General features: G+C 37.5%; 4 protein-coding genes across 4 annotated transcripts in view; 2 read left to right on the top strand and 2 right to left on the bottom strand.

The window, feature by feature from the left end:
• Nucleotides 1-3,950, top strand: part of LOC117388865 (coiled-coil domain-containing protein 148-like) — a 41,917-nt gene extending 37,967 nt beyond the window's left edge. The window contains exons 12-14 of the mRNA XM_055230458.1: nt 446-563; nt 1,588-1,722; nt 2,939-3,950. Of these exons, the coding sequence (XP_055086433.1) occupies nt 446-563; nt 1,588-1,722; nt 2,939-3,082 (397 nt within the window). The 3' untranslated portion in view covers nt 3,083-3,950. The remainder of the gene's footprint in view (nt 1-445; nt 564-1,587; nt 1,723-2,938) is intronic.
• Nucleotides 3,879-7,346, bottom strand: upp2 (uridine phosphorylase 2). Its single transcript, XM_033987451.2, has 7 exons — nt 7,202-7,346; nt 7,009-7,123; nt 6,770-6,928; nt 6,578-6,692; nt 5,707-5,916; nt 5,015-5,161; nt 3,879-4,939 (listed from the first exon to the last, which is right to left on the bottom strand). Exons 1-7 carry the CDS (start codon nt 7,252-7,254, stop codon nt 4,797-4,799), a joined length of 942 nt encoding a protein of 313 aa, XP_033843342.1. The 5' UTR covers nt 7,255-7,346; the 3' UTR covers nt 3,879-4,796.
• A 938-nt stretch (nt 7,347-8,284) lies between these two features.
• Nucleotides 8,285-11,874, bottom strand: LOC117389647 (uncharacterized protein C7orf57 homolog). The gene is made up of 5 exons (XM_055230732.1): nt 11,730-11,874; nt 11,540-11,639; nt 9,944-10,046; nt 9,355-9,428; nt 8,285-8,511 (listed from the first exon to the last, which is right to left on the bottom strand). The coding sequence occupies exons 1-5, from the start codon at nt 11,872-11,874 to the stop codon at nt 8,427-8,429; spliced, it is 507 nt and encodes a 168-aa protein (XP_055086707.1). The 3' UTR covers nt 8,285-8,426.
• Nucleotides 11,875-14,229: 2,355 nt separating this feature from the next.
• The window catches only part of LOC117389135 (activin receptor type-1-like), a 37,420-nt gene continuing 25,291 nt past the window's right edge, over nt 14,230-26,358 (top strand). Inside the window, exon 1 of the mRNA XM_033986738.2 lies at nt 14,230-14,593. The gene's annotated coding sequence lies outside the window, so the exon portion shown is untranslated. The remainder of the gene's footprint in view (nt 14,594-26,358) is intronic.

Raw genomic sequence — 26,358 nt, 5'->3', positions numbered from 1 at the left:
GTCTATTCCAAAAGTTACTACATAATAATACAAAAATGGGTTATATTTTGTATTTTCTGGATGTGGTATTCCCTAAAGAGGTTACTTATTGGTTGTTTTCATATTTTAAAATGCGATCATGTCTTTGTAACTGAAAAAAGAAAATAAATAAGACAATAACACTAACTGGTAGTGGTAAACATTTGTGCCACAGCTCCATAGAGGCTGGTGGAATCTGATAGAGACATGACCTCCATTTTGTGCCTACAGTCTTTATGATTACTCTTTCTAACACGTTTATACAAAAGGGAACTGTGTCACTCCTTTTACGATTAATTGTACTACTGCTACAACTACTATTAGTGCTACGGTGACAGTACTGCTACATTTTCCCATTAAAATAAAGAACTTATAATAGAAAATGTAAGTATTTAATTTACTTGATATGTTCTCTCTTTCTCTACAGGGTCCAATTTCGGGCCGACATGCTGCAGCGGCGCAGGGAAGAGAGAGAGGAAAGAGAGGCCGGAAAACAGAAAGAAGAAGAAGAGAAACACAAACGTTTAGAAGCTCTCCGAAGCCAGGTGGGGTGACCTGATCTCCAGCACTCACCTGATCTGAGTAATTATACTGTAAATACAGTACATACACTATGTAGGTTTGAGCAACACTGCCATCTACTGGTGAGAATGTTATTTTAATATGGTAGCAAAATATTGATTTATTTTATTTATCTTTATTTTAAGGACACCCAATGAGAGCACGTAGACTCTCTTTTTCATGGGTGCTCTGTTCAAAAGAAAAAATACAAACACAAAACAAATAATAAGTATATAAGTCAATTATATATATATATATATATATATATATATATATATATATATATATATATATATATATATATATATATATATATATATATATATATATATATATATATATAAACAGGTGCAGGTGTGAGTATAAAAGTTTGTTACCAGAACTTTATAAGATATGTAACTTTCTGGAGGTGGCACATCACCTGAATGATTCCATGGAATTTAAAAAAAGTTAACAATACATTCTCCATGGAGATAGATATTTTTTATGCCATACTATGGAAGATTAAAGAAAAACAATATTTCCATGGCTCTCCTCCTGGCCAAATAAGAGCCAGGCTTGTGGAGATACAAGCCTGTTCAGAGTTTCTACATTTTTCAGTGCCATAAATGCAACCAAAGTGAAACAGAGATGTTGTTACACATTGTGGCTTTAAATGATCACTTATTGACATAATGGACATGTTTTGCATTATGTAGACAACAATATATAAATAAATCATTTTCATTTCTTTCTAAGCAAAGGCTAAATGTGACACTAAAGCTGATTTGTGGGCAAGAGTCAGTTTCCCCTATTGATTACTTTGTACTTTGCCAGGAAATATCCAAAGGTCACAAATGTTGGATCTGACTTAACCCTGTAATCACCATATTACAACAACAACAACAACATTCTCACACATTTAATATGACTGGCCTAATGTTGTGATGTCATCTAAAACCCAGCAGCATAACCAGTTTCAGCAGATGTACTTCTGCTATGCTTGGCTCATTTAAATGTGTATTCCAGGTTGCTGTGGTGGCCGAGGCTGATCCAGAGAGGGTAATGTCGGACACAGAGTCCTGGAGGAATCGACATGAGAATGGAAGTGATTTTGAACTTCAACGACCTCTCTATAGTATCCACACATACACCGACACACAGGTGAGGCATCAGGAGATTACACAAGCACATGCTGTAATTTACTACACTGAAAGGGCAGTATCAACGTTTCAGATACTGGAAATTCTACTGGCACTTGAAATTAGTAAGTAAATACGTGGGCAGTATTTGTTACAGTCACGTTTCACTTTGCGTCATCCTTGATCTTTATCCTTTATTTTGAATGAAAAGTATAAAAAAGAGATAAAATTGTCTCTTGGTGTGGTAGAAATTATTCTGATTTACTGATGAACATCCTTTAGTGCCACATTTCAGCCAAAAACAATTTACTAAAATAAAAATATTTATTTCATTGTGGTTGATTTCACTGTACTAAAAAGAAAGACAAAAAAAAAAAACAAAAAAAAAAACCTAAAAACTTGAGAAGCATGCATTCTTAATGTGAGCGTACTTGCTTCTCCACAGACCTGACTTATAACATGGCCTAGTGTAGGTCACTGCCCACTTATCTCTTATCCATGGGTTTCAGAAAGCTGCAAAAGAAATCTAAATCAAGATATCCAACTGTTGAATGGTCCTTAAAATGTTATAAATGTAATTTTCAACACAAAAATGATGGCAGTTAATCTAATATTGTTAGTCTTATATTACCATGTGGTCTTCTTACACTAGTTTTGCTCAAATGAGTATGTAGTTTTGGTTGTAGCTTTAGTATCAGTTAGTATCTGCGTATCGACAACTCTGCAGTGATTGTTGTTGCTTAGCCTAGAAGCATTCTGTGATACATAAAAGCTTTTATGCACACTGATCACTACTTCTCCCCAATTAAAATAAATTAGACACACGGCACTAGAAGGTGTGTAGTCACCCTTCAAAGCCTGGCCTTTCGACTGCCTTTCTGTCTGGCCAAACGGCTTTTATCTTATCCAGTTGTGAGCCAAAGGCCTCTCCTTCCGTTACCTCAGGGTGGACTGACCAGCACTCTCATTATGCAAGTGTGCCATCTGATTAAACATTGCTTCTGGGACCTTTAGCCACTGAGCCCATAGCGTTTATGTGAGTTTGTCTGAAGTTCAGACTCAGCTGTTGTGCAACACTTTCGTGACTAATAATTCTCCACCATAACGCTCTCCGCCAACCTTGAACGTGGAAGTTAGTCATAAAATTAAAGAGTAAACAGTGAAATCTGGGGGTGTTGAAACTGTAAATGTGTTATTTACTTTGGAAATATCTTGTGTTTTGGTTTTGTTTTTTTCAGATTGTGTCAGATCCAAGAGTTCGGATTGAGCAAGCGCTCCGACAGGCTGATTTACACAACACGATGTACGCCAGAGAGATTCTATCTACCATCCCACCTCCCAAACCTCCAAGGAAAGACACACAATCTGTAATTAAACTTTGATCCGTGTAATGCATTTATATTGAATCATATTATATGTGCACAGTGTAACTTTTCTGGAGGGTTGTCCTCCATTTGTTTTTTCCATGACGATGAATGTTCCACAGTACTGCATTAAATATACTGCTGTTAAAAATACAGACGTTAAACCTAGTGGAGTTAAATCTATCTACATTAACTACAATTATGTTTTATTCTTCAAAAATACCTTGAATAACATGCATTCTTACTATGAGTGCCACCTGCTTTTATCCATAGAGACAGCCAAGTTTCATGCCATACTGTGGAACATTTTAGGCAAAATTTTACTTTCAAAATTTACTGCAGTTTAGTTTAACTTTTCCATGTTTGTTTTTTTTTTTCGTAAAATCTAAGGAAAAAATTTATGGGAAACTTACTTTTTGGAACCAAGTGCAGAAAAGTTACACAGTGCAACTTTAAACATGTCTAATGAGCAGTCTGTGCCTATATGTACCAAAACATCTCCACATGTGGATATAAGTAGAAACAGAAAGTCAATAATAGATGATGTAATATCACTGCTATGGTAAATATTTGTATCGATTTGTGCGTACAGACCGTCAGTGGGTGAGTGAGAGCACATACTTGGATTTGTGCCAACTGTGCTGTACTTTAATCACATACCGTATCTGACAGAAAATACATACCTGACAGCATTCCAGCAAACAGGAAGTAAAAAGCTGTCAAACCAAGCAGACACATGATGTCCTCTCATCTGTCTGTCAGGAACTTATATAAGAGGGTCTGTGTAAATAGAGATAAATAGGACATGGAAGTCAAAATGTTGATAAAGATATAATTTATACTTCAGATGCACAACATTATTAAAAAATATTCTGATCAACCTTTGACCTGCATGCAATCTGATTTCTGTTTATATCACCATTTGTGTAGTTAAAACGCCATTGCAAAACATTTCAGACAATACATTACATTACATGATTTTTTTTTTACTTGAAAAACATGCGTGTTGACATTAAGCAGGCTTGCCTCTCCACAGATCTGACCCGTAACTTGGCCTATTGGTGAGAACTTCATCTGATACATTATGATAAATAACACATAAAACCCGCTCAATGTGGAAACATGATGCTTAAAATGCAACATGAAACATTACCCATTTAAAATAATTAAAAACTTAGTATACTGGAACCTAGAGACAATTCCAACTGTCACCTAGCAACCATACAGTAGACAAGGGGCAAAGCTTGTATAACAATTTTCCACAACAAATAAAAATATATGACACCCTTATTTTCTTAAATGAATGTTATAACTGCATTTTGGATAGATTTTTGTTTATTTTTAAAACTCCTGTAATTTTCCACTTTCTTCTACCTTTCTTCATAAACTGCCACTAAAACTATATTTACCACAGAGTCTATCCCACCGTACAAAGTATTAATCATATGCACTTCAACCTATACAGCTTGACAAACAAGTCATTTATCTGTAGTTTATTTACTTTTTATACAGCAATTCAAAAGCATGAACACAGTTAATGTTTATCTCCTTGATCACTTCTGTACAGTAGCACCAAAGTCTTTCACTGCAACAAACTATACAAAAAAGTGAATAGCAATACTTAAGTATCGACACAATAATTAATCTAACAAAAGTTTAAATAAGTGTGGACTATATATAGACAAACTAAGTACATTCTATTTACATATTCACAATCCAGAATGAGAATAAATTAGGCGATAAGTCCAAGGCGTTTCTTGATAAAGTAGGAGACTAGAATCTGTGGCCTCTGCTGATACTCCACAAGAACATCATGAGAAGCTGTGATCTGGTCTCCTTCAAAACGGTTCAACAACGTCACGCAAATCACAGCCGCTAAAGAAGGAAAAGCAAAATAAAATGAGTATAAATATTCTCATAATTTACATTTATATAGCTTTAATATGGCACCTTTGAGACCGCAGACTCGGCACATCGCAGCAAACACTGTGGATTCCATCTCGATATTCCGCACTCCAGCCTCGTAAGCTTTTCTCAGGTATTCCAATTTTTCTTCATGGGAGAAGGAGCAGAGAGCGCCATCTAGTCTGCCCTGACCTAAAAGAGAATTGCAAAAATTATATAATGTGTATAAGCGACATTTTGAGGACGTTTCATCATTCAGAAGATTAAATATTTAGTTTTAAATGGGTAACTGCTATGTCAACGGAATTTTTCGGTATTAAGTCCAGTTAAAAAAATAGTGCAATGGTAATTTAAGTTGAAACTGTCAAAATATAGCTATAATTAATGTCTATTCACATAAAACAAAACAAAACTAATATACATGTCCATGCCTTCTGCCTGGACAATAAAGAAAAGTGATTTTTTAAGATTAAAAATGATTTAAAAAACCCCTGCATTATTCAAATCCACAAGCACAAATGTTGACATTAAACCACAAGATTAATGCCGAGTTTGTGGACCTAATACAAAATCCTAGTAATATAGTTGGACAACATGTATGGACTCTGCTGTTTGGTCATATTAAGTCTATGCATAGATTTCAGAATGATTGCCATAGCGATTAACAATTTAAAACTGAATATTATGTCTTTTGAATGGGAAAAAGTCCTCATCCATCCGAGGATATAACATGGTACCTTCGTAAAAGTCATGGGTGCACATGGTGTTCCCGATGACAGTGGGCAGGTTGGGGATCTCTGTGGAGTATTGGAGCAGCTCATTGGACACTCCCTCGTCCAGCTCTGTGCTCCTGGTGATGACTTTACCTAGAACCACCTGCTCAAACTTGGCCTGGAACGAGTAGTCCACAGCCTTGTCCGTGATGACCACCGTCCCTGCTGGAAGGCCTGCAAGTAAAATAAATGGTGATTAATAAAAATACCACGCTTTTGTTTTTTTAAATTGTACTTATATGGAAACATTGGGCGATAAAAATGTTGAGATCTGATCTTCACTCTTCCTATTGGTCAGCAGAGTGAGTGACAGGTGGAATTAACCAATCACAGTGAAATATGATCTTTCTGAAGTAGCTATTAGAATGTATTGAAAAAATGCGATTGGATAATGGTGTCGGCGACAATTTGAGAGCGTCAGTGTCTTTTACCCAGGCCTATCTGTTATAATCAGGCTTTTATTGCTTTATAGTAGCACGGTGCATATGGAGCAAGCATATTTTTAAGCCAGATGCCCTATCACAACCAGCCACGTGTATTGTAATTGGTGTGGGTCATGGGGTGGACTCATGGACACCGCAACAGAATGCACTCAGGCAAGGTTTTGACCAGCTCTGTACCAGTTAGAAGGCTAATGCTAATTGGTTATAAAACTCCATGAAATAGTCCAATAGAATCGTCAAATGTGTCATACAAATATATAATTCAAATTGACCTTGTGAAAAACTAGAAACAGGTCTAAGCTATTTTAATTTATCGGTTCAAGCCTAATAATCTGCCAATAATTTCTTCATCTTAAGTGCAGCCTTGCTAATACCAAATTCTGATTCCTTACCAACTCCTCCTGAAGTACCGAGGCGGAAAAGCACAACGTCACGGCACTGGGCGTGATGGAGAAGTTTGATCAGCTCGTGTAGCATAATGGAGATGGAGGGGACCCCCATTCCATGCTATTCAACAAACAAGAAGCATTAGTACAAGATATTCACATAGAAAAACAATCTATTCTAATGCACTGAATACTTACACTTATGGAAAGAACCGGCCCAACTTTGTACATGCAGTAGCGGTCAGTTCCCTCACAAATATCTTGGATGTCATTGGGGTTTCCGGGCAGAGACAGTTCTTGATGAATAAACTGTGCAAACGCCTTCATGCGGTTTGCACTACCACCAACGCACACAAACTATAGGACAATAAGTAAACAATAAGTAGATAAACAACAAAAGAATCAATCTGAACTGATATTTTGTTTGCCGTACAAACCTTGATATCTCCAAACATTTCCGGAAGGTTGTGAGTCTTGGTGCCCAGGCTAAAGTGGTAGAGGATGTCCTCCTCCATTGTAAACAGATTGGGATTTTTCACATGAACTGGTTCCCTTAAAAAAAAAGAAAATAAACTCATAAAATGACAAAAAATCTACACACTATCAACATATATTAAGAAGAACACTTACTTGATATAGTCCTTGTGCTCATTCCCCATACAGTTCAGCAGAATAGGAGCCATGGTTGTGGAAAAAATTCACAATAAATTCCCCAAAAACGCGCAGTAAAAATCTTTTCTGAGTTGTCACAGTTATCCGAATACGAGCTGTGTCCCCATGGCCGCCTTATATAGCGTTGGTCTGTTATCTATGCACTGATTGGTTGGAGAAAGAGGAGTTTACATCCCCTCACACCCACCATCCCAAACAGAATGGGAGCAATCACCTTATGACTGTTTGAAGGACCACACCAAGACTAGACCAATCAAAACATTTGTTGACGCACTAACTGTTACAAGCAGTAACTGTTACAGTAAAGCAATGAAGAGACTGAATGTTATGACAAGCCAAGCTAACATAACCTTTAGCATGGTCATACAGCTCGAGTGTTTTGACTAAGACTGATCATTTATTTCATAGCAAAGCGTTACATTTATTTAAACAGCAATCTATAACTTAATATTCATATAAAAGCAACATACAAAGTAAACAGATAATGTCGTTATTTACAAAAATAGACCAAAGCAAAGCAAAACACGTCACTTACACTGAATTCCAATTTAAAGCTGACAAAAAGGTATTTGTAATAGTGCAGATTACTAAAATAGTCAAATCAGTAGCACACTTGTTGTTTGATCTGTGGAAAGACAGAAAAATGCAAATATTGAAATGCAAAATTCACTCAGGCTGAAATAAATAATATCTTATACTATGGCATGAATTTGTGGTAATGATTTAGGTTGGAATTATACAATTTAGGAAACTTTTTCTCATTTAATTTTCACTGCATAACCACACCTCTTTGGCATATACATCTTCTTGGCAGAGTGGGTATTTACTTTTCTCAATCAGTCTACTTCAAAACATTAAATTATTGTGTTTTAGGGTCATCTTGGTATTGGAATCGGTATTGCGTATCGACACTATGCCTTAGTATCGAAATCAACTTTGACATTTTAGTGGGAGGTGGAATAGGCAAATCTTTTTATTGTGGAATATTTCACCTAACTATAGAATTTTGAGTGGCCCTAAAAACTGAGAAGAACTATAAACATACAAGTGTGAGAAGAGTTAATTAGGATGGGTAAATATTTTGGTAAATTCTGCATGTTTCTCAATATTTAGCACATCAAAGGTTTTGTCTCATTAAACTGTGTCTTAAAGCAACATTGTAACCATGGATACACACTAAACATTAGGCAGTAGGTTTGGAGTCCCCCATATATCCAAAACTCAGTAGTGTAGACATGTCCACCGGAACAGGCTTCTTGTCAAAAACTCTGGAATAGAAAGTTCAAATGTTTAGAATACTGTTCATCCAGATGGGCACCAGTACAACACACAGAGCGTGCAACATGGTGGACCTGTACTCAAACAACAAAGTACAACGAAGAGTCAATAGATCAAACTTGCACAGTCATGCCATCAAACCAGACATAAAATAAACTGTCACATTTTATCTGGGGACAAAAGTACATTACATAACTGTCAGCAAACAGCCTGGAAGTGACAAACTGTACCACAACAGTCTCACAAAGGCAAGAACCAGAATGAAAAGCCACAAGTTGGTTGCTTAAAGGTGCGCCATGTAACTTTTCTGGTATAAAAGTTGCTCTTCTCAATGGAGATGTTATTGCTATTGATATTGAATGTTATTGAAACATACAACTGGATACAATAAATCGAGAGCGTAAAAGCCACTGATTTTCTAGAAGATTGTTAATTAACCCGATGCTGCTAAAAAAGTACTCTGAAAAGTTAAAAATTTACTCAAATAAATGTAACTGATTAAATAGAACTGAGTACGACCCACCTCTCGATATTATGTGCAGAACATTGTAAACTGTCTTGTTTGTGCTATTCAAAGACATTTGGATTGGTTTAAAGATAGTTGCATAAAATAGCTGCAGGTTGCATAAGCTCTTAATGTGCTTCAAGGTTAAAATTGCTCATAGAAACAGTGGACTGTATTTATTAAGAAGGCAGTTTGAGTTCTAATCACCAAAAACGTTCAATTAAGTTTTGCTATGGATTGACTCGTAACACCGTGGCTTACATCTGTAAGGCAGAAAGTCAATATCTTTCCAAAACAACAGCACCATCTAGTGGCTAAATTTACTCACGTTCGCCTGAATTTGCTGCGTTCCAAATTCTGACTTGGCAGTTTCTCAGTCTCACCGTCTGGAATGTAGTTATTCTGTCAAGTACAAATGTAGACACGAACATGAACATGACATAATACATGAATAATCACAAATAAATCACAAGCTGGAATTTGAGTAGTTTTGAAAATATAGATGACAACTACACTAATCTATTAATGCAGAATAGGGCTGCACAATGACAGACAACGATGGTAATACTCTTTCTTCTTTTAAAAAATATATAATTAAATTGTATTCTTATGTATTTTGTTATATATGTTTAATTCATATTCTTTTTATTTGTATTATAGGTTTTTACAGATATGATTATGTTGGTCCATGGCAGGATTTTAGTCCATGGGAGACAAGGCAACAGGATTTTGGTCTTTGCTAAGATCATATGGTCGCTGTGTCGGACTATTCTACATGTCATTTCGATTTGATTGTTCTTATTAATTCACCTCTACTGTAAAATGATTTCAGGTTGAGCTGTACTGACCCTGTCTACTGAGTTGTAAAGTGTCAAAAGTGATGTCAGAGTTACAGGTCTGGGGGCATTTTTGTTTACCTCTGTGCTGGCGCTGCTATCCTTCCTCTCCCAAGTAGACATATTATCACTCCAAAAGGGTGGCTCTCTGCGCTGGAGAGCTCTGGGGCTTCTCTTGTGTTCGCTGGTAATGAGATTGTCACAAACAGAAAGGAGGTGGTGAGAATAAACTTAGAGCTGACAAATAAGGACAAAAATACATAGAAAGAGTAGCAGAGATGACTGCTGGTGCGGGGGCGGTGAGTAGTTTTAATGAGGAGCTTGTGCAAAATGCAACAACTTTGTCTTTTTAATAACTGGAGTGGGGTTCCTATTGTTATGATGGTATCTTTCCATGGCATTTATGAACAATGAACTCAAACATATTCATTATCATATATGCCATATAAAGCACTTTCGGTTAGGTGTTGGAGTTACATTAAAAAACCTGACTACTGTATAGAGATTGTGGATTTGCCAGTACACCTTATTCACCTCTGTACATAGAGATTTTAAGAACTACTGGAGTTAGTGTTTACTCAAAACAATGGGTTGTTGATATTGCCAAAATGTCTAGATAAATGTTTTGATTATCTCAATTACTATATTATGGTAATCCATCAGAATGTGCTAAAACAGGTCTATAAAATCAAATCCATTGCACAAAATGTAGCTGAGCTGTGTAGAAGTAATGTCCATTTTGTAAATTTGTTTGTATTTTGTTTTTAATCAGCTCTTTTGTGCAGCCATTTGTGATTAGCTTCTAATCTAGACAATGTACTCAAAGTTTTGCATATCAACACCAGAGCATTCTGACATCATCATACGTTAGATGTATTTCCCAATAGTGATCCAGTAGTTAAAGCACTTTTTTTTAATTTATGTATTTGTCTACTGTTACCTCTATGAAGTAGCAGCTGCTTACAATACATTTTTCAAGACATTTGATCCAGATTTCTATAAACATCTTGAATGTAAAGAAATTCAGGATAATCCTATGCTTCACTGTTTATTGTGTCAAACTGGACTGAAATGTTGCATGTTTGTAAACAATAAATAATATAATAAGCTAGTGAGTAATATTATCACAATTATTTTGTCAGTACATTTTTATACTGTACATCTCAACTCAGATGAAAAATGTGTCGCAATACCAGTGGTGGAACAAAGTAAAGTAGTAAAGTACTATGCTTAGGTACAGATTTTAGGTATTTTGAAGTGGATACTTTTTTACTTCACTACATTTGAGAGCAGGTATCTGTACTTTTTATTTCACTACACTTTGAACAGGACTGAAAAGTAAAGGTATTTTTTTATTATTGCTTGAGACCTGTGTATTTTTAACACATCTGTAGTTTGAGCAAACAAAAATATACAAATAAAAACAGGCAGGAAAAAATGATCACTTCAGTTGTTTCACTTGAACAAAATTCAGCACAAATCTGGATCAAAATCAATACATTTGCCTCATAAGACCCCAAATCTGCACGAAATACTTTTACTTTTTACTCTTTAAGTACATTTTTTAAAGAGGTATTTTATTACTTTTACTTAAGTAGATTTTTCTGGTACCCATACTTTTACTTAAGTAACAGAATTGAGCACTTGAGCACAATACTACATCTTGAAGTCCCATACCTTGGATTACCATTGCCATCATTGACAGCTGAAAACCAGTCTGGAGCCTTGTATGAGTGAGGACTGGAAGTACTAGAAGAATCATTGTGCCATAGGAGTCCTGTTAAACAAAAAGCCAGTTTAGTGCCGGTTATAATGCGCCATAAAGCATCAGGAGTCACATCACATGCATACTGTGTCCACTCCTTACCTTTATGTCCTCCTTGCTTTGCTAGTTTAACATATTCCGAATCACTTGCCAGGACCCCAACTCTCCTCCCTCGGGCCCTGTCTCCATCGCTGAGGTCTTTAAGTTTAGGGGACAGACCTGGGATTTGGGAGATGTGGCCATTCATATGAAGATGGACATTTTTGTCCTCTGTCAACAATCATACCAAAATATTGCAAAATGATTCAGATTTTTCATGCATCCACTTTAACAATAGTTTCCAACTCATCATGCCTGCAATTTAACGGTAATGCATTTGGCCAAAAATACCATTTAAAAAAAAAATTATTATTATTTGCTAACTTCAACCAAAAGATATAACTCATTCAGGGAAATTTAGTTAGTTATACTTGCCAGTTTTTATCTCTGGTAGATCATCATTCGTGGGCGTTTGAGGATTTCTGATCAAAAGGCAAAAAAAGAAGGTCAAAACTCCCATGTATGCTAGCTACCATAACTTAGCATGTTAGCATAATGCAGCGGATCAGAAGCGACATGAAAATGATCAAAACAAGTTAACTATAAAACTTTGCAAACCGTTTTAAATTAGGATAGTAATATATATTTTTCAACAAGTTGTTCTTTTTTACTTACTCTGAGGTCATGGTGGTAAAAGCTGAACAAAGTGCAGGGTCCGAAACGCGGAGTGTTGTTGTTGTAAAGTTGGGAGTTCGTTACCATGGAAACGGCCCCTCGTGCCCCGCAGCCGGTCCGTCTGGAGAGGGGCGGGGAATGTTATAAACTATACAAACTATATCAATTAAATCAGACTATTCGAGACTATATTTTTTGCAAACATTTTAAATTAAATATTTTAATTTTAAATTTTAAAATATATAAAAGAATATGCATTATTCCTCCCTTTTCTACGTTAAGAGTATTAGCCTAGATGATTTGTGTTTCTTGCAAAACTTCTTCATATTTTTTTTTTCCAGTCTATCCTTTGAAAACACCAGATAATGTTTTGTCCATTTATCCATTTGTTTCCATTCACACAAAATTGAAATTATAAATAAGAAACAATAGTAATGCAGTAGTGTGAGGTAAAATCGCATATAGCCTAGATTTGACTTCATAAATTTAAATGTGTAACCTACATAGGGCTATGTAGGTTACAAATGTAAAGATGCACTGTGTAGCTTTTCTATTTGTCTCCATGGAGATGTTTTTCCGTGGCCTTTGTTCCACAGTATGGCTAATACGGCTTTGTGAACCACATTTCTCCATTGAACTCCTATAAACAACATTAGCCTACGTGCAGACTACTCATTATTCAATACTAGGTTATACTTTTTACCACAAAATAGGCTACTTAAAAAGCCGAAACAATACTCTTCATATATAGAATCATTTGCCTAATTTAAAACTATGTAATGTCAGAAAAGCCTCAGAACTGAACTGTAAGATAGGTAATAGATGAACATTTAAAAAACATTAAAATCTAATAGGGTAAAAGCTCCATTTTGCAAAGTGGTTATGCATAGAACAAATCAATGGTAATGGTCCTTTAATTACACAGCTGAAACATGCTATGGTCCTTTAGTCAAGTTACGTAAAACGACGTCTGGACCGGAAATACGTTTTAACTTTCAGTATAAAACGAAATTGGTAAATCAACTGAAAACACAATCTGTCAACTGAAAGCGACTGAATTTGTTTCTAATTTGGCTAGATTTTTTTTTAAATAGTTGAATTAAAATATTTAACTATGCTGCATTAGATTAATAAGCCTACCATAATCATCACAAGTCTGTCTTCGAATCTGATCCCAGACATTCTGATAGATAAACTTCAATGCACATCTCAAAACAAGCCCAGATACTACTCCAAATATTCACCCAGGCTTTTTAGTAATATGAATTATGTGACGTGGGCTATAATCGATTCTATACTTGGGTTACTTATTTAAGAGCCCTGAGAGGAACATTAAAACAATGTAATTAAATGGGTGTATGTTATATAATTATCTAACATTTATAGGCTAACAGTAATAAGTCTAGTTTTGGCATGTCACAATAGTTATGATCAAACTGTATGCATGTTCACATAAGGCAAATTTTTTGGTAAAACTTTGATTTCTGCTTATGCCATAGCGCAGTATCCCAAATGTAGATTTCTATTTGTCGATTTACAAAATTAATTCATGTAAGCTTATGTCTTTAAAAAAATAGAAACAAAAGGCATGGCCACTTTAGTATTGTTTCTCATGTTTTATGTGTTTGAAGGTGCAGTTATGGACGTTATGACTTGTTGAGTAGCACTGCTCTTGGACTTTAGGTTACAGTAGTACTTTTAAATCTTATGCTAAATACAACAATTAAGACATAGCAGTTAATTATAGCTTTCATTATACATTTGAAGAATAACTGCATCCCCTTTATAAATATAGTTCTGGTTTTACTGTTACTGTTTACCCTTTTATTTTGAAGGCGATGGCCGGATGTGCGCGCGCGGTTTGTTTGGCGCGTGACCTGTGTTAATTACAGAGAGTTGTAGCACGGCAACTTCCTCCTCAGACCGCTGGCTCCTGCCTTCACCACACTGTCTCCTTCAGAGCGAGTTGAGAAGTCAGACCTAAACAGAGCTAACGGCGTGCTAAAACACCAGCGCAACAACATGTACCTCCATTTTTTCCCCCGTTTGAGGACGAATCCCTTATGATTTTTGACTTTTTTCCACCGCGCAACCGTCGTGGAGACAATGTTGGCGTCATGCAGACTCGGCTTTTTGGAGTTTGGAAAACAAATCGGGTACTGATTGATGATTTTTTTTGGGAGATGGCACATTAGTTCGACTTGCGCCTCTTGCTGAATCTTTACAAAGCACTTTCAAGACTATTTAACGAGGTAAGTGTGCGTAAAATGGTATGTTTTGAACTCTAGACAACGTGAAATGCGTGAGCGTCTACGTATGGAGTATGGACATTTTTGTGGACGTGGTTAGAAGTTTGCTGATTTGTTGGAAAGAGAGGTTACGTGCGTTTTCCTCGTATTTTTCCACGCAAAATAATTGAATAACCTTTTAAATAATGTAAATATTAACAAAGACATCTAAAATTGCTCTACATTGCGTCTAATTTAACTGGGTACAAATATTGCATCCAAATCTTTACGCACAAGCCTGGGTTCGGTTGTAGCTTAATTTTAATGCTGCTATCAAATTAAACCTCTAGTATGGGCATTACTTGTGACTTTGGGAAATGTATTATCATGCAAATTGTTTTTTTGGGAGGGTTTGCAGGTCGTGCGTCTCATCACCTCCCGCTGTGCGCACTTTTAACATTACAATTGCCTGCCCTGCACTTCTTCTTGAATGGGGGGAGAGCCAGAGCATGGGGCTACAGGTTTGGGCACAGTAGAATATCATTAAGACTTCGAGCCTTTCACAATATGTAAACAGTCTTTTGTTTGACATCTTCTGCCCAGGTGTGCTCCATTACGCCTGGCACTGAGTGGAGAGGCAATCAGTTGTAAAAAGAAAGGGAAAAAAATGGAGGGAAGCTGCTGCTGAAAGGGTGCAAACTTCATTACTGAGGTGTAAACGCTCGCAGAAAAACCATCGGAGATAATTGTGCCGATTAAAAGACGTGTGAATGGGCACGTCTAGCGCTCCAGTGTTCATCCTTCGAATCAACTCACACATTGTTCCAAGTACTGGCTCCCCTGAAATTACATTCCCACATACTAATCAGGCCTTTGCTTCACTTTAGCTTTTGGCCTCTGCGTCTTAGCTGGAGTACTAGCAGACTTTTCTGTTCTTGCTGTTTTTATTTGGCACTAGATGGATCAAAATGGAAAATGATAAGGTCCTATTTTGATGGCTCTAAAAAGAGGAGGCATAGTGAATTAAAAGTACATTATGTAACTTTTTGCTTGTCTCTATGATAGGTTATTGCTTCACACTATCTGCTTAAGCTTGTCTTGGTATTTTATTGCTATCAAAAACATGCATTCTTGGTGTGAGTGCGGTCACCTCTCTATTGATCTGACTTGTCAATTGGCCCGGTAGTTTCTCTTGCTTGTCCTTGTGGAGATAGCAAGTTTAATGCCATACTGTGAAAGATTTCAGACAAAGCAATAAGATCTTATTGCAGGTGGCAGACCCTACACCAGAAAAGTTTAACCTGACAAAGCTTGAGTTTGTGTAGAATTACAATATGGATATTTAATTAATATCTTTGGATTTGTTTTTCCAAATTACAAACAGAAAAAAACACTGAAGAAATTAACAACATGCTGTTAATACACTGACCTATTACATGTGACCACTTTTAAATATCACATTGTTTATGCTCCATAGCTGACCAGCCACCACTGCCTGGCTCGTGACTTCTTGCCTTTCACTTGCGCACATACTGGAGTCCCCTGATAGTGGTCAGATAAGAGGTCGTCAGGCAGTCTGTCTGTAGGCTCCGGGGGTCTGGGGGTCTTGAATACTTGTATCCTGTTATTGTGATTAACCCTATCTTTTGCAAAATAGTCAATGTGGTTCAAGGTTAGTGTAATTCTGCTTTTTGTAAACAAGGAGCATTGATTTCTAAAAAAAAAAGCCCTGTTTGCAAGGAGCAGCCATTGTCTGTTTCAAGTGTCTAGACATCGGGTGACAGTGGGTCATGTGGCAAAGACATCATTATGTAATGAATTGTATTTTAGAAAATGATGTTGTTGAGCTTTAATCTTGCATAATCTTGCAGAGCAACCAGCATTTACATAAAGTTGAATTGCTGTGCTGTCATTTTTATCTTTCAGCATATCTCAGCTGCGAATTTGCTGGGCCGGTCTCTCAAATCCGGAATACACCTTCGCTCGAGTACTATTTTGTTCTTTTTTACTAATAAGTCCACCATGTTTATTTTGACCTAAACTTACTATGTGTTCTTCTGATTGGTTGATCTGTTTGTCACTCACCCTATGTTTTGAACAGGATATGGTTCAAAACTATACGTCTTTAGAAAGTACAGAAAAAAAGGGTGTTGTCTTGTTTACTGATCAGGCAACCAGTATGCCCTGTTTAGACTGGAATGCTTTGACCAATCACATTTGCAATTAGGTCTTATCCTGAATTCACACTGCAGCGTGAAAATTGAGAAAAAGGTTTTTAGTTGAACAATTTTATATTTGAGGTTACAAAGCTTGAAACTTGTTGAGTGGAGATGCCAAAAACATTGAGTTTTATTTTTCCAGTACATTATTGAACTCATAGAAATATTTAAATGGCTCAGTTAGATGTTGGTTATGGAGCTGTCTTGCATCTAACTGGCTTGCAAACATAAAGCTTGCAGGAAGGACCCCAATCTCCGAAAAGTTTGTCATTTGGTTTGTAACTTCTTATTGAACTTCTTCTATTTCGTCAGCGGCTGTCTGCAAACCTCAAGGCTGCAGCATCAGACACCACTGATGACCATAAAGTGTATAATTTTCCCACAGACGTCTGGCCATTTCAGAAAGCATGAGGTGAGCAGGGTTACGACGCAAGAGAGTGAGAGAGACAGAGGGGGCTAAGCCTGTGATAGCAATCATTTCTCAGCGCACAGTAATTTGGCTGTCACAAGCAGCTGGCAGTTTGTGTTGGAACAATATGGAGGGAAAAGGGAAAAGCAAGCTCGCTTTTAAAAAATATGCTTGGGTAGTTCGGGGGTTGGGATATGCATGCATTTGTGTGTGTGTGGAATCAGGTTACAAAGTCTGTCATTAACAACAGGGCTGCAGTTATGGGACCAAGATAGACTGCTTCAAGTCTGAGCAGGAGTCGTGGATCACGGCCCGTTTATGTAGGTGGCTCTCGGGCTGGAAGAAAAGAAAAGGGCAGGAGCTTTGTGGAGATACTGTTTGTTTATGAATGCGGGTGGTGGAGTGATCCCAGCCTGGGAAAAGGGACAGGACGTGGCTTGAAGTTGGAAACACAAATGTTATGGAAACTGGAGAGGATACCACTCCCCTGGCTTTGTTGCTAATTTAACTAGTGGGCACTTGTGGCACTGTAATGTGAAGCCATAAACTGAAATCAGTAGGGCACTAATTTTTTTATCCATAACATTCTGACATTTGAGTGCTTATTTTTATAGATAGGCTTTATACAATTATCGTTGGGGGCCATGATTTTGATTGGGACAGGGACAGCAGTGCACAGCTGACAAGTGCATGGTTTGTGATTGTCAGCCACTCTTTGATATTATTAGTATTTGTTTGTTATACCATGTGGTCTTACACTAGTTCTGATAAAACTCAAGGTGAAACTGTTCAGGAAAGTTAAAATGTTATCAAGTTATGTGATCAGTGATTTAGTATTGATACTTTCTAATATGAGTATCTAGTTTCAATACTAGTTTAGTATGGATTAGTATCTGGTTTTTCGATACTTTTGACAACCCTACTTGCCACCAGAGTGTAAAGTCAATGCATAATAGTTCTTTGAGTGTCTAATAGCACTTTATCAGACTAATGTATTATTAATATTAAGTACCTGCCAAGCTCTTTTGGATTTCTTAAAAGAAAAAAAAAAACTTGGGATGATGTTGTTCACATAAAGTAACCAGCAGCCATATTTGATTGAGAAAGTTCTGTGTAAAGTAGAACTACAAATCCCACAGCTTGTAACCATGTGTGTGCTCTATGTATGAGTCTTTATGTATAAAGTTTGACTAGCGACAGATCTGGCATCAGAGGACACAGTGGGCTGCACAAAAACGCAGCATGTGGCTTGAATTTTCTTGTCTCTTGGCCTAGTCTTTTTAGAAAGGCAACCCTGTCTACCCTGTTATTTTTAGTGTGAAAAGAAAAAAATCTTTGAGCCTTTTAATAATCATCTGCTGCTGTACATAGCCCAAGTATCAGGAGGAGAAAGCTGTCTGAGACTGGCGGGCACTGCAGTCTCAGCAGGACTCCACGCACCAGGAAGTGAAAGAACGAAAAAACACCAAGAGATAAAACGGCTAGAGACCCAGTTTAGTCTTGTTTTAAGCATTTGCTGTTTGTCTTCATTATATCGATTTCTTCCATTCTGTGTCCAATTGTAGAGACTGCGAGGAGACGAGACAGCGGGCATAGATCTGCAGTGTCTCTCTCCCCGTGCTCACCCCAGACTGCACTGGAGACAGTCGGCAATACACATTTTATGAGCCCTTCACTCGCCTCGGTGCTCTTGTCTTATCGCTCAGCTGTTAGGGCGGAAAAGTTACGGCTTTGTTTCTCTCTCTGATCTCACTCCCAGAACCAAATCTTCATCTATTTTGACTGTGAATTCAAAATAACCCGTCTTTCATCGTGTGAGCTGTGAGATAAGTTTGTTATTATGGCAGGGCTGTTCAAATTTGTGATTCGGTTCAGGAGGAGTCAAAAAATGAACTACAACATGTGGGATTGCAGAGATTTGGTGCTGGCTTTTGATTTACGTGTCAGTGTTTTCTTGCTAATGCTAATCTAAGCACTATGCTGAACCAGCAAAGCATTTTTTTTTTTGCATTTACATGATCCCAAACCCAAAACACTTCACAATTATGACAAATATGCAAAATTTGTAGCTAGTTGTTCTTGTTTTTGCCACAAGAACTATGTAAAGGTCAGCTTTGTGCAACGTTATTACCTGGCTGTGTGAAAGCTAGGCTAGCCTTTGTCATACCAGTTAATAGCCAATGCTATACTAATGCAAATACTAAATGTATGATAAAATGTTTTGCTTGTTTTGCTAATATATATTCTAGCTTCCTTGATCACATTACATTTGGTTCCCACTTTAAAAGTTTTCTTTAAATGTCCAGTAAAGGCCATAGTTTTTCTACCTAAACAATAATTTTTTTTTGAGTTAGGACTACTTTCACTTGCCAAAACTGCTTATTTTTGGTATTTACAAGCCTGCACAAGCTGAAATTAGACACATCAAAACTACTTGTTAAAAACTTGTTTGAAACTTTTACTATTTGCTCCACTGTGACGTCCCACAGAAGTCCGGAACCTTGTAATTATAAAGCTGTCTGCAGGAAGCGACCGCCCGTGTCAGTCATGCTAAAGAGACTAGCGCTCTTGCTTATGCGTCCATTGTTTTCAAGGTGAGATGTTTGCACACTCATTAGCATCACACTGGGCTATGGTCACACAGGAAAGGCTAACTTCAAGGCTAAGTACCTAATATGACCAGTTTCAAAGGCGTGAACTTTGCTATGAAGTTTTTATGTACTGTTTAGTTTTTACGGCCAGACTTTTTGCCATTTCCTGAAGCACTTTGTCTTTTTTTGAACTTTTGATGAGACTACTTTTGAATCTGGTCTGACAATATTGATTTTGTGACTAATGTGGCCTATGCTTTTAAATTTGAAAATGATGGAATTTCTCGTCAGTGCCTTTACCACAAGTCTAATTGCTCATATTCATAAAATATACAATACGAGACTTGGCTATAGCCTATTGTAACCACGAAAAGGGGTTACGCACTAAGTCCATTTCAAAATTAAAACGCGAATTCTCTTGTAGATGTCCCAGCCAAGAAAAGCACCAAAACACTTAATAAATATGTCCAGAGCACTGAGTCTGCACACTCTGTTCCCTGGTCTCTTTTCTCTACAAGGGAAACATCTTGGAAAGTTGTACAAATCGAGGTGTCCTTTGGAGAAAAGTGGGTTGCCCTTAGGAAAGTGAACTTTGTGGGACCGCTGTATTTGAGCATTCCACTTTTAGGCAAACATTGTTCAACACTATAAAGCCGCTGTTTGAGTTGGCTGTGTTCAATGTTTTGATGGCTCTGTTAAAATGAATGTCAAATTGCTATGGAGACCATTGCGTAGGACACTTGTCAAACATTGCCTTCAGAGGACAGTAAAACTATCCAAGTTCTGTCTCACGATACTTATAGGCCACAATAAAAAGCACGTAATGGTCAAGGAAAAGATTATTCATGCTCTATGGGAAAGGAAATTCGAGGTTAGTGTGTAGGAATATTCATGTGCTGGACATGTACATAGGCCTGTCCCGATAACATATTTTGAAGTTTGATATATTGCTGATGGAAATAAAGAAGATAAACAATAATATGGGAACTAAATGATGCCACTGACACAAAATCCTTAAGGAGAATTATCCCCCCAAAAAACGAGCAACATTGTTAAAAAATATGACCTGCAATAAATTAGTAAGTTTGCATCGACACAGTTAGGTCTGTCACAATAACTCATAAAGCAGAAATATCCCCAAAAAACTATTCTAAATGGTACAGTAACACTTAAGTAGTTAGTTTTTGTCTATAATGAGTCATAAAAGTTCACAACTCGACCCTCCACCGCTCAGATCTCATCGTAGTACAGAACGCCCCCCCCCTCAAAAAAAGTATAGTTCCATTTTTCCTATATTGAACGATTGGGGGCTTTTTAAGTTGGGGCTACATGTACAAGGCCCTATTGAGAAACAAAGGGCTCCGTTTGGTTTGCGGTTTACAGAAAATCACCATGTCTTTGTTTTGACATGTTCTTTGGCGTGTTCAAATATACAGTAGGGCTGCAGTTGGCTGAAAACGTTCTTGGTCTACTAAAGCATCCCCTGTCACTGTGAATCAAATAAATGACTAAAAGCATATGTGGTACTATATACACAGCTATATACAGAGAAGTATTAGAAAAAGGCGGGTTACATTGTTCCGTCATTCCCAAAACTCATGCTAACTCACTCCATGCCTCTTCGTTTGGCTTTTGTGCATAAAACCCTTTTGTAATCCTAAAAAATGTGTTTACTAATGAAAGATTTGGTTGACTAAGGCTCAGTCAACCATTTATTCAATTATACAATTATAGAACTACAGCTCTGGCAAGATGCACCCACCATAATGCAGTTTACTGTATACAAGCCTCTAACAGTAAATGATATTTGGCATCTATTATAATTATGTTAAGCCGTGTTAGTACAATTATTTTGATCTACATTTCTTTGCCTTATAATTTCCATAATATACTGTATTCATAGACTGTATATATAAATGGACAAAGCTAACCCGCTAGCCACCACGTTCCGAATAGGAAGTGAGCATGGGCGCGCTTCCTGCTCCATCGATTCTGGTTTCAATTCACTTTATATTGAAAAATTGTCAAACCTCTCTCTGTAACTGCTGCAGTTTTTGGTCTTACAATGTTCGTATTGACCGGCTCTACATGGTCCTGATGTTTTTATTTTGCCATTTTGTCCGTAAATCATGATAGAAACATTAATAACAGACAAATCAGGTGCAAAGTGGCATTAGCTTCAACAGTCTGGCTCCGGATTGGCTCTTTGGTTGCTATGATACTCTGCGCTAAATTCTTTCCCTGTAACTGCTAGCCTCGACGAGCTTCATTTGACTGGAGCCGAACGCTATAGTCACACTCACTTAGTCCACTTCTTACAGTTAAGATTGTATTGTTTCCGTAAACCTCACAGCTTTGATCTGTGGACTGTCAGGTGGCCGTATCCATGGAGAGTTGCCCGGCTATGCGGTGGCCCACTACAGCGAGTACCAAGGGGAGAATTAAACATAAGCAGGGGGGCATTTGCATTTGATTACTCAGCCTGAGCAGTGAATAGGGGCAGCTGCAGCGATGGTACCCAGAAAGACACAGGCCTTGGCCCAAGCTGACAGGGCACTCCGGATTCCAGCGGCACTTCCCGGGCCCCGCTGAACTTCTCCTTTCATCTGGAGTTCGATGAGGCCCTCGGACAGTCAAGTGTGTATGCAAAGGTTAATGAGCTTTTCTTTCCAGTCAGCAAACCAAGCGTGTGCAACTGGATATCAAGGAGTATAGGTCAGCCGGCATTTCACTGTTATTTCAGGCTAGGTCGCGGCTCTGCCATGGGTACATTTCAATTCTGGTGCCAGCGGGGTGCCTGGCTATTTTGACTACACATCCCGCTGGGTATAACTTAACGCCATCACAGAAAAATCAAATATATTCCAGCATCTAAAGTGGAAGCTGCAACTATCATTTCAACGTGTTAATGCCTCAGTTTGATTGCCCCTTCTCATGTTGGGAATCCTAGAAGGAGACTTGATGTTTGGAGCGCTCATGTTTAACGGGGGATTTTGTCTGAATATTTCACATAATCCGACCACAGTATCTGCCCTGACATCTGCTGACAACGCAGCTGCCCCAATGACCCGCAGATTTTGGAAAAGTGTCAGGCTTTGCTTTGCCTTGAGTGGCTCAGACTCAGATTAAGGATAGTGTTGAAAAGTGGGAAACGTTGGCTTGCTCTTTTTATTGCGTGATCTCTGCCGAGTGACTGTATTTAAAGGTGCATTATGTAACTTTTCTGGTGGGAGGTCAGCTATGTACTTGTCTACATGGAGATGTTATTCGTGTTGCCTGGAATGTTCCCCAGTATGACTTTAAACATATGTATCTTGCATTTATTCAATTACAGTTGTTTTATCGCTCAGTATAACATATACTCTGTTGGTGCTCTTTTTCTCCACCGATCTGACTTGTAACTTATGCTGTTTGATCCCATACAGTGGAAAATTCTAAAGAAAAGCATCTCTATGGAGACGAGCACCACCAGAAAAGTTACACAGTGCACCTTTAAGTGTAATCTGGACTTCTGGTGCATTTATGTAACTGCTGAATTTTCTTTGTTAAGCAACTTTGGTACTTTTCACAATGTTTTTTTTCCCTTTTTTTATTAGTTATAGGCCCCTAATCGATTGCAGCATTGAAATATAACCAAGGGATCTTGTTAACTTGTAGATAGCCTTGGGCAAACTCGGCTAGAAAGCGCAGTATTATTTTTTTACCTAATGGTTGCGAGTTAATGGCTTATTCTTGAATAAGAAGGAATGCAACATTAAAAATTGAAGTTTTGTCTGTTAGCTGCTGTCAGAAAGTATACGTTATATTGGTGTTGTCACAGTACTAAAATTGATTCAATACTAGGGAATAGACTCAGTTCTGATACAATGATGATGATAAACAAAAAACCTTTAGACAATAGAATGTGATTTTCAACATTAAATCATAGCACTTTATTTTATATTACTGTGTGGTGTTATATCTTTGTAATCCTGCAGTAGATGGGCGTATACTAGTCTATGTGGTCTTATATTTGTTCTGATACAGCTCAAGATCATTCTAAAGCTATTCAGAAAATCTTAATTTCTGTCCTGTGAATGTGGCTATTACTCATTTGAGCAGGTATTCATTGTATCTAGTTTCGATACTAGTTTTATTATCTGATTTTCGATACTTTAGGCAGCCCAACTTTGTATTCATTATTTTTATCTGTTACCAGCGCATCATTTTGGCATTGTGTTGGATGAGTTCTTGCAAAAAAAAAGTAACGGGTTATATAATTAAAGAAAAACTGTACAAATGTGCACATTCAAAACCGCAATCTCTCTGTCCATCGCACGCCCAAAACTCAACATCGATAGTTGTTTCACCTCCTCAAAAGCGTTACCAACTATCTAACACATCTATTCTTTACAACTCCTTTTAAGTTCGTAATAACTTTTTACATAACAGCCTCCTTCTTATCCCAATCTGACATGGCCTAATTCAGATTTCTCACCGCCTGTCTGTGCGCTCATCCCGTGCTGGACTCCATCTGAACCCACACGTTTTGCTGATAAAGTGTGGAGGGGCCGAGAGCCAAGCGATGACTGGCTCCACAGACCTCCCACTGCATGACAGAACTCATCAAACCACTCAAAATTAGCCCGCCACACGGTATGAGCACATGACTTTGGTAGGCCTTCATCACTTCTGTCATAATGGGCTGATAAGGAAACGATTGGTTGACTTGTACAGTGTAGTATTTTTAGGTATCAGATAACATCACTGCATTCAGTCGTCCTGTAGTGGTTCAGTGTAATGTAATGGCAGCAGGAAAAGTCACTATATGTTATAAGTCAACTGATTAGACCTGTCACCTGTCATTACTATATCGACTTTCCACTTAATATATGTTAAATGGAACAATAGTTGTTGTTTTTTTTTGTTTTTTTTTGTTTTTTTTGAGGGGTGGTCAGTATTTACCGTGTTTACATTTTCTTTGTACTACTGGGTAAATTTTGGTTATTTTTGGGCTGTACGATAAGATTTGACCGTAGAAGTTTGAATTTTTAACTAAGTACTTAATTTTTAACTAAGTACTTCATTCTAAGTGATTCATTCTGCTATTTATTTATTGCCGCTCATGGTGTTTTTAACAAATAGCAGCACATTTATACCACAGAAACCATTGTAAATGTTCTATATTATTGTATCAGTGACATAATGCAGGTTTCATGGATTCAGTATCATTGTTTATCATCTATATTTACTTAATTAATATATCACACTTCAAAATGTGTGTGACAGGCCTACAGCTGATATTTTGTTGTGGTTGGATAAACAAAGTCGTAGCCAGTCAGTAGTAATAAAGTTCAATATTGAAAAGCCTTGAAAATTTCTCATAAAAACTGAAAATGCGCTTTAACTGGGTCCACCACATGCTTAATGATATTGCTTAGCCTGGAGTGTGCAACAATGTTTTTTTTTTTTAAATTGCAGGTATTTTTATTGCTAAAAATACATTGCCGACACCTCCTTGTCTGCATGAAAACAAAAACCTCTCCATGCACACAAAGAGGTTAGCTGACCCTCTACTAGAAAACTTACTGCTGCTTTAATCACACAAAAACACCTTGTATACCACGTAAACATGAAATATATTGGCTTTAGTGTGAATATACTGGTTTTGTTGATGTATGTATGTGATATCCTAGCTATCAAATGAGCTATGTCAGTGATATCAAGTCATTTAAATCACTTCCGCCTAAAATCATTCATTCATATTCATTCATTCATACTTCAAATCCATGTCACTTTGGCTGAATGGTCTTGGCGTGTCTTCATACCCACATAACCTTGCTCTGTTCTTTGCCTAGCTTTCAGTCATTGCGACTGTTCCGTTGCACTGTAGGAAGAGGAGGCTTTCTGGTCCGGGTGAATGTGCTGAGCTGCTGTGAGTATGAATGTAGGCTGCAGCCACTGGCCCTCAGGTTTGCAGCACGCCCACACACCCACACCTCGCAGTTAACCATCTGCAAGGGCCCGATGGCGCTCTGGCACTCCGGATAGGCTGGGGCGAAGTGCGGATCGAGGTTATAAGATCATTTTAAGGCAATAGTTGAAGAGGAAAAGGAATATTGTATAATTTATTTTTTTTTGCCATGAGTTATTAAAGGGTTACAACATTCAGCGTTATAGAAAAAGTCATGTGTTGTTATACATCATGGTGCTATTGCTCGGTTTCAGATGTTATCACAACATTCTATGGCTCAATAATATTTAATATAGATGGGGGCAGCTTAAAATGTGGTTTTGTGTTGTAATATAGTGTAGTTATCCCATTGGTACATCCACAAATGTTGAACCTGATATTTCATGGCAAAGTTCAATGAAATCAAAAGGGAAAACTGGCCCTCGTCCGCCATCAGGGACTAAATCATCGTCACATTGAAACGAGCAACAGAATAAATGAGGCTAACCTACCTGTAGAAGAAAAATGGGAAGTTTGCAATGTATTGTTTTGGGTTAAACATGGGTTTCCATAGATTTAGTAACATCAACACATTTGTAAAACAGTTTTACTGAATAGGGCAGTGTTGAAACTAATTA

This window comes from Periophthalmus magnuspinnatus, chromosome 21, assembly GCF_009829125.3.
Source record: "Periophthalmus magnuspinnatus isolate fPerMag1 chromosome 21, fPerMag1.2.pri, whole genome shotgun sequence".
NCBI lineage: Eukaryota > Metazoa > Chordata > Actinopteri > Gobiiformes > Gobiidae > Periophthalmus > Periophthalmus magnuspinnatus.
Note: the sequence above shows the minus strand (reverse complement) of the source record. Positions and strands in the feature narration are given on the sequence as shown.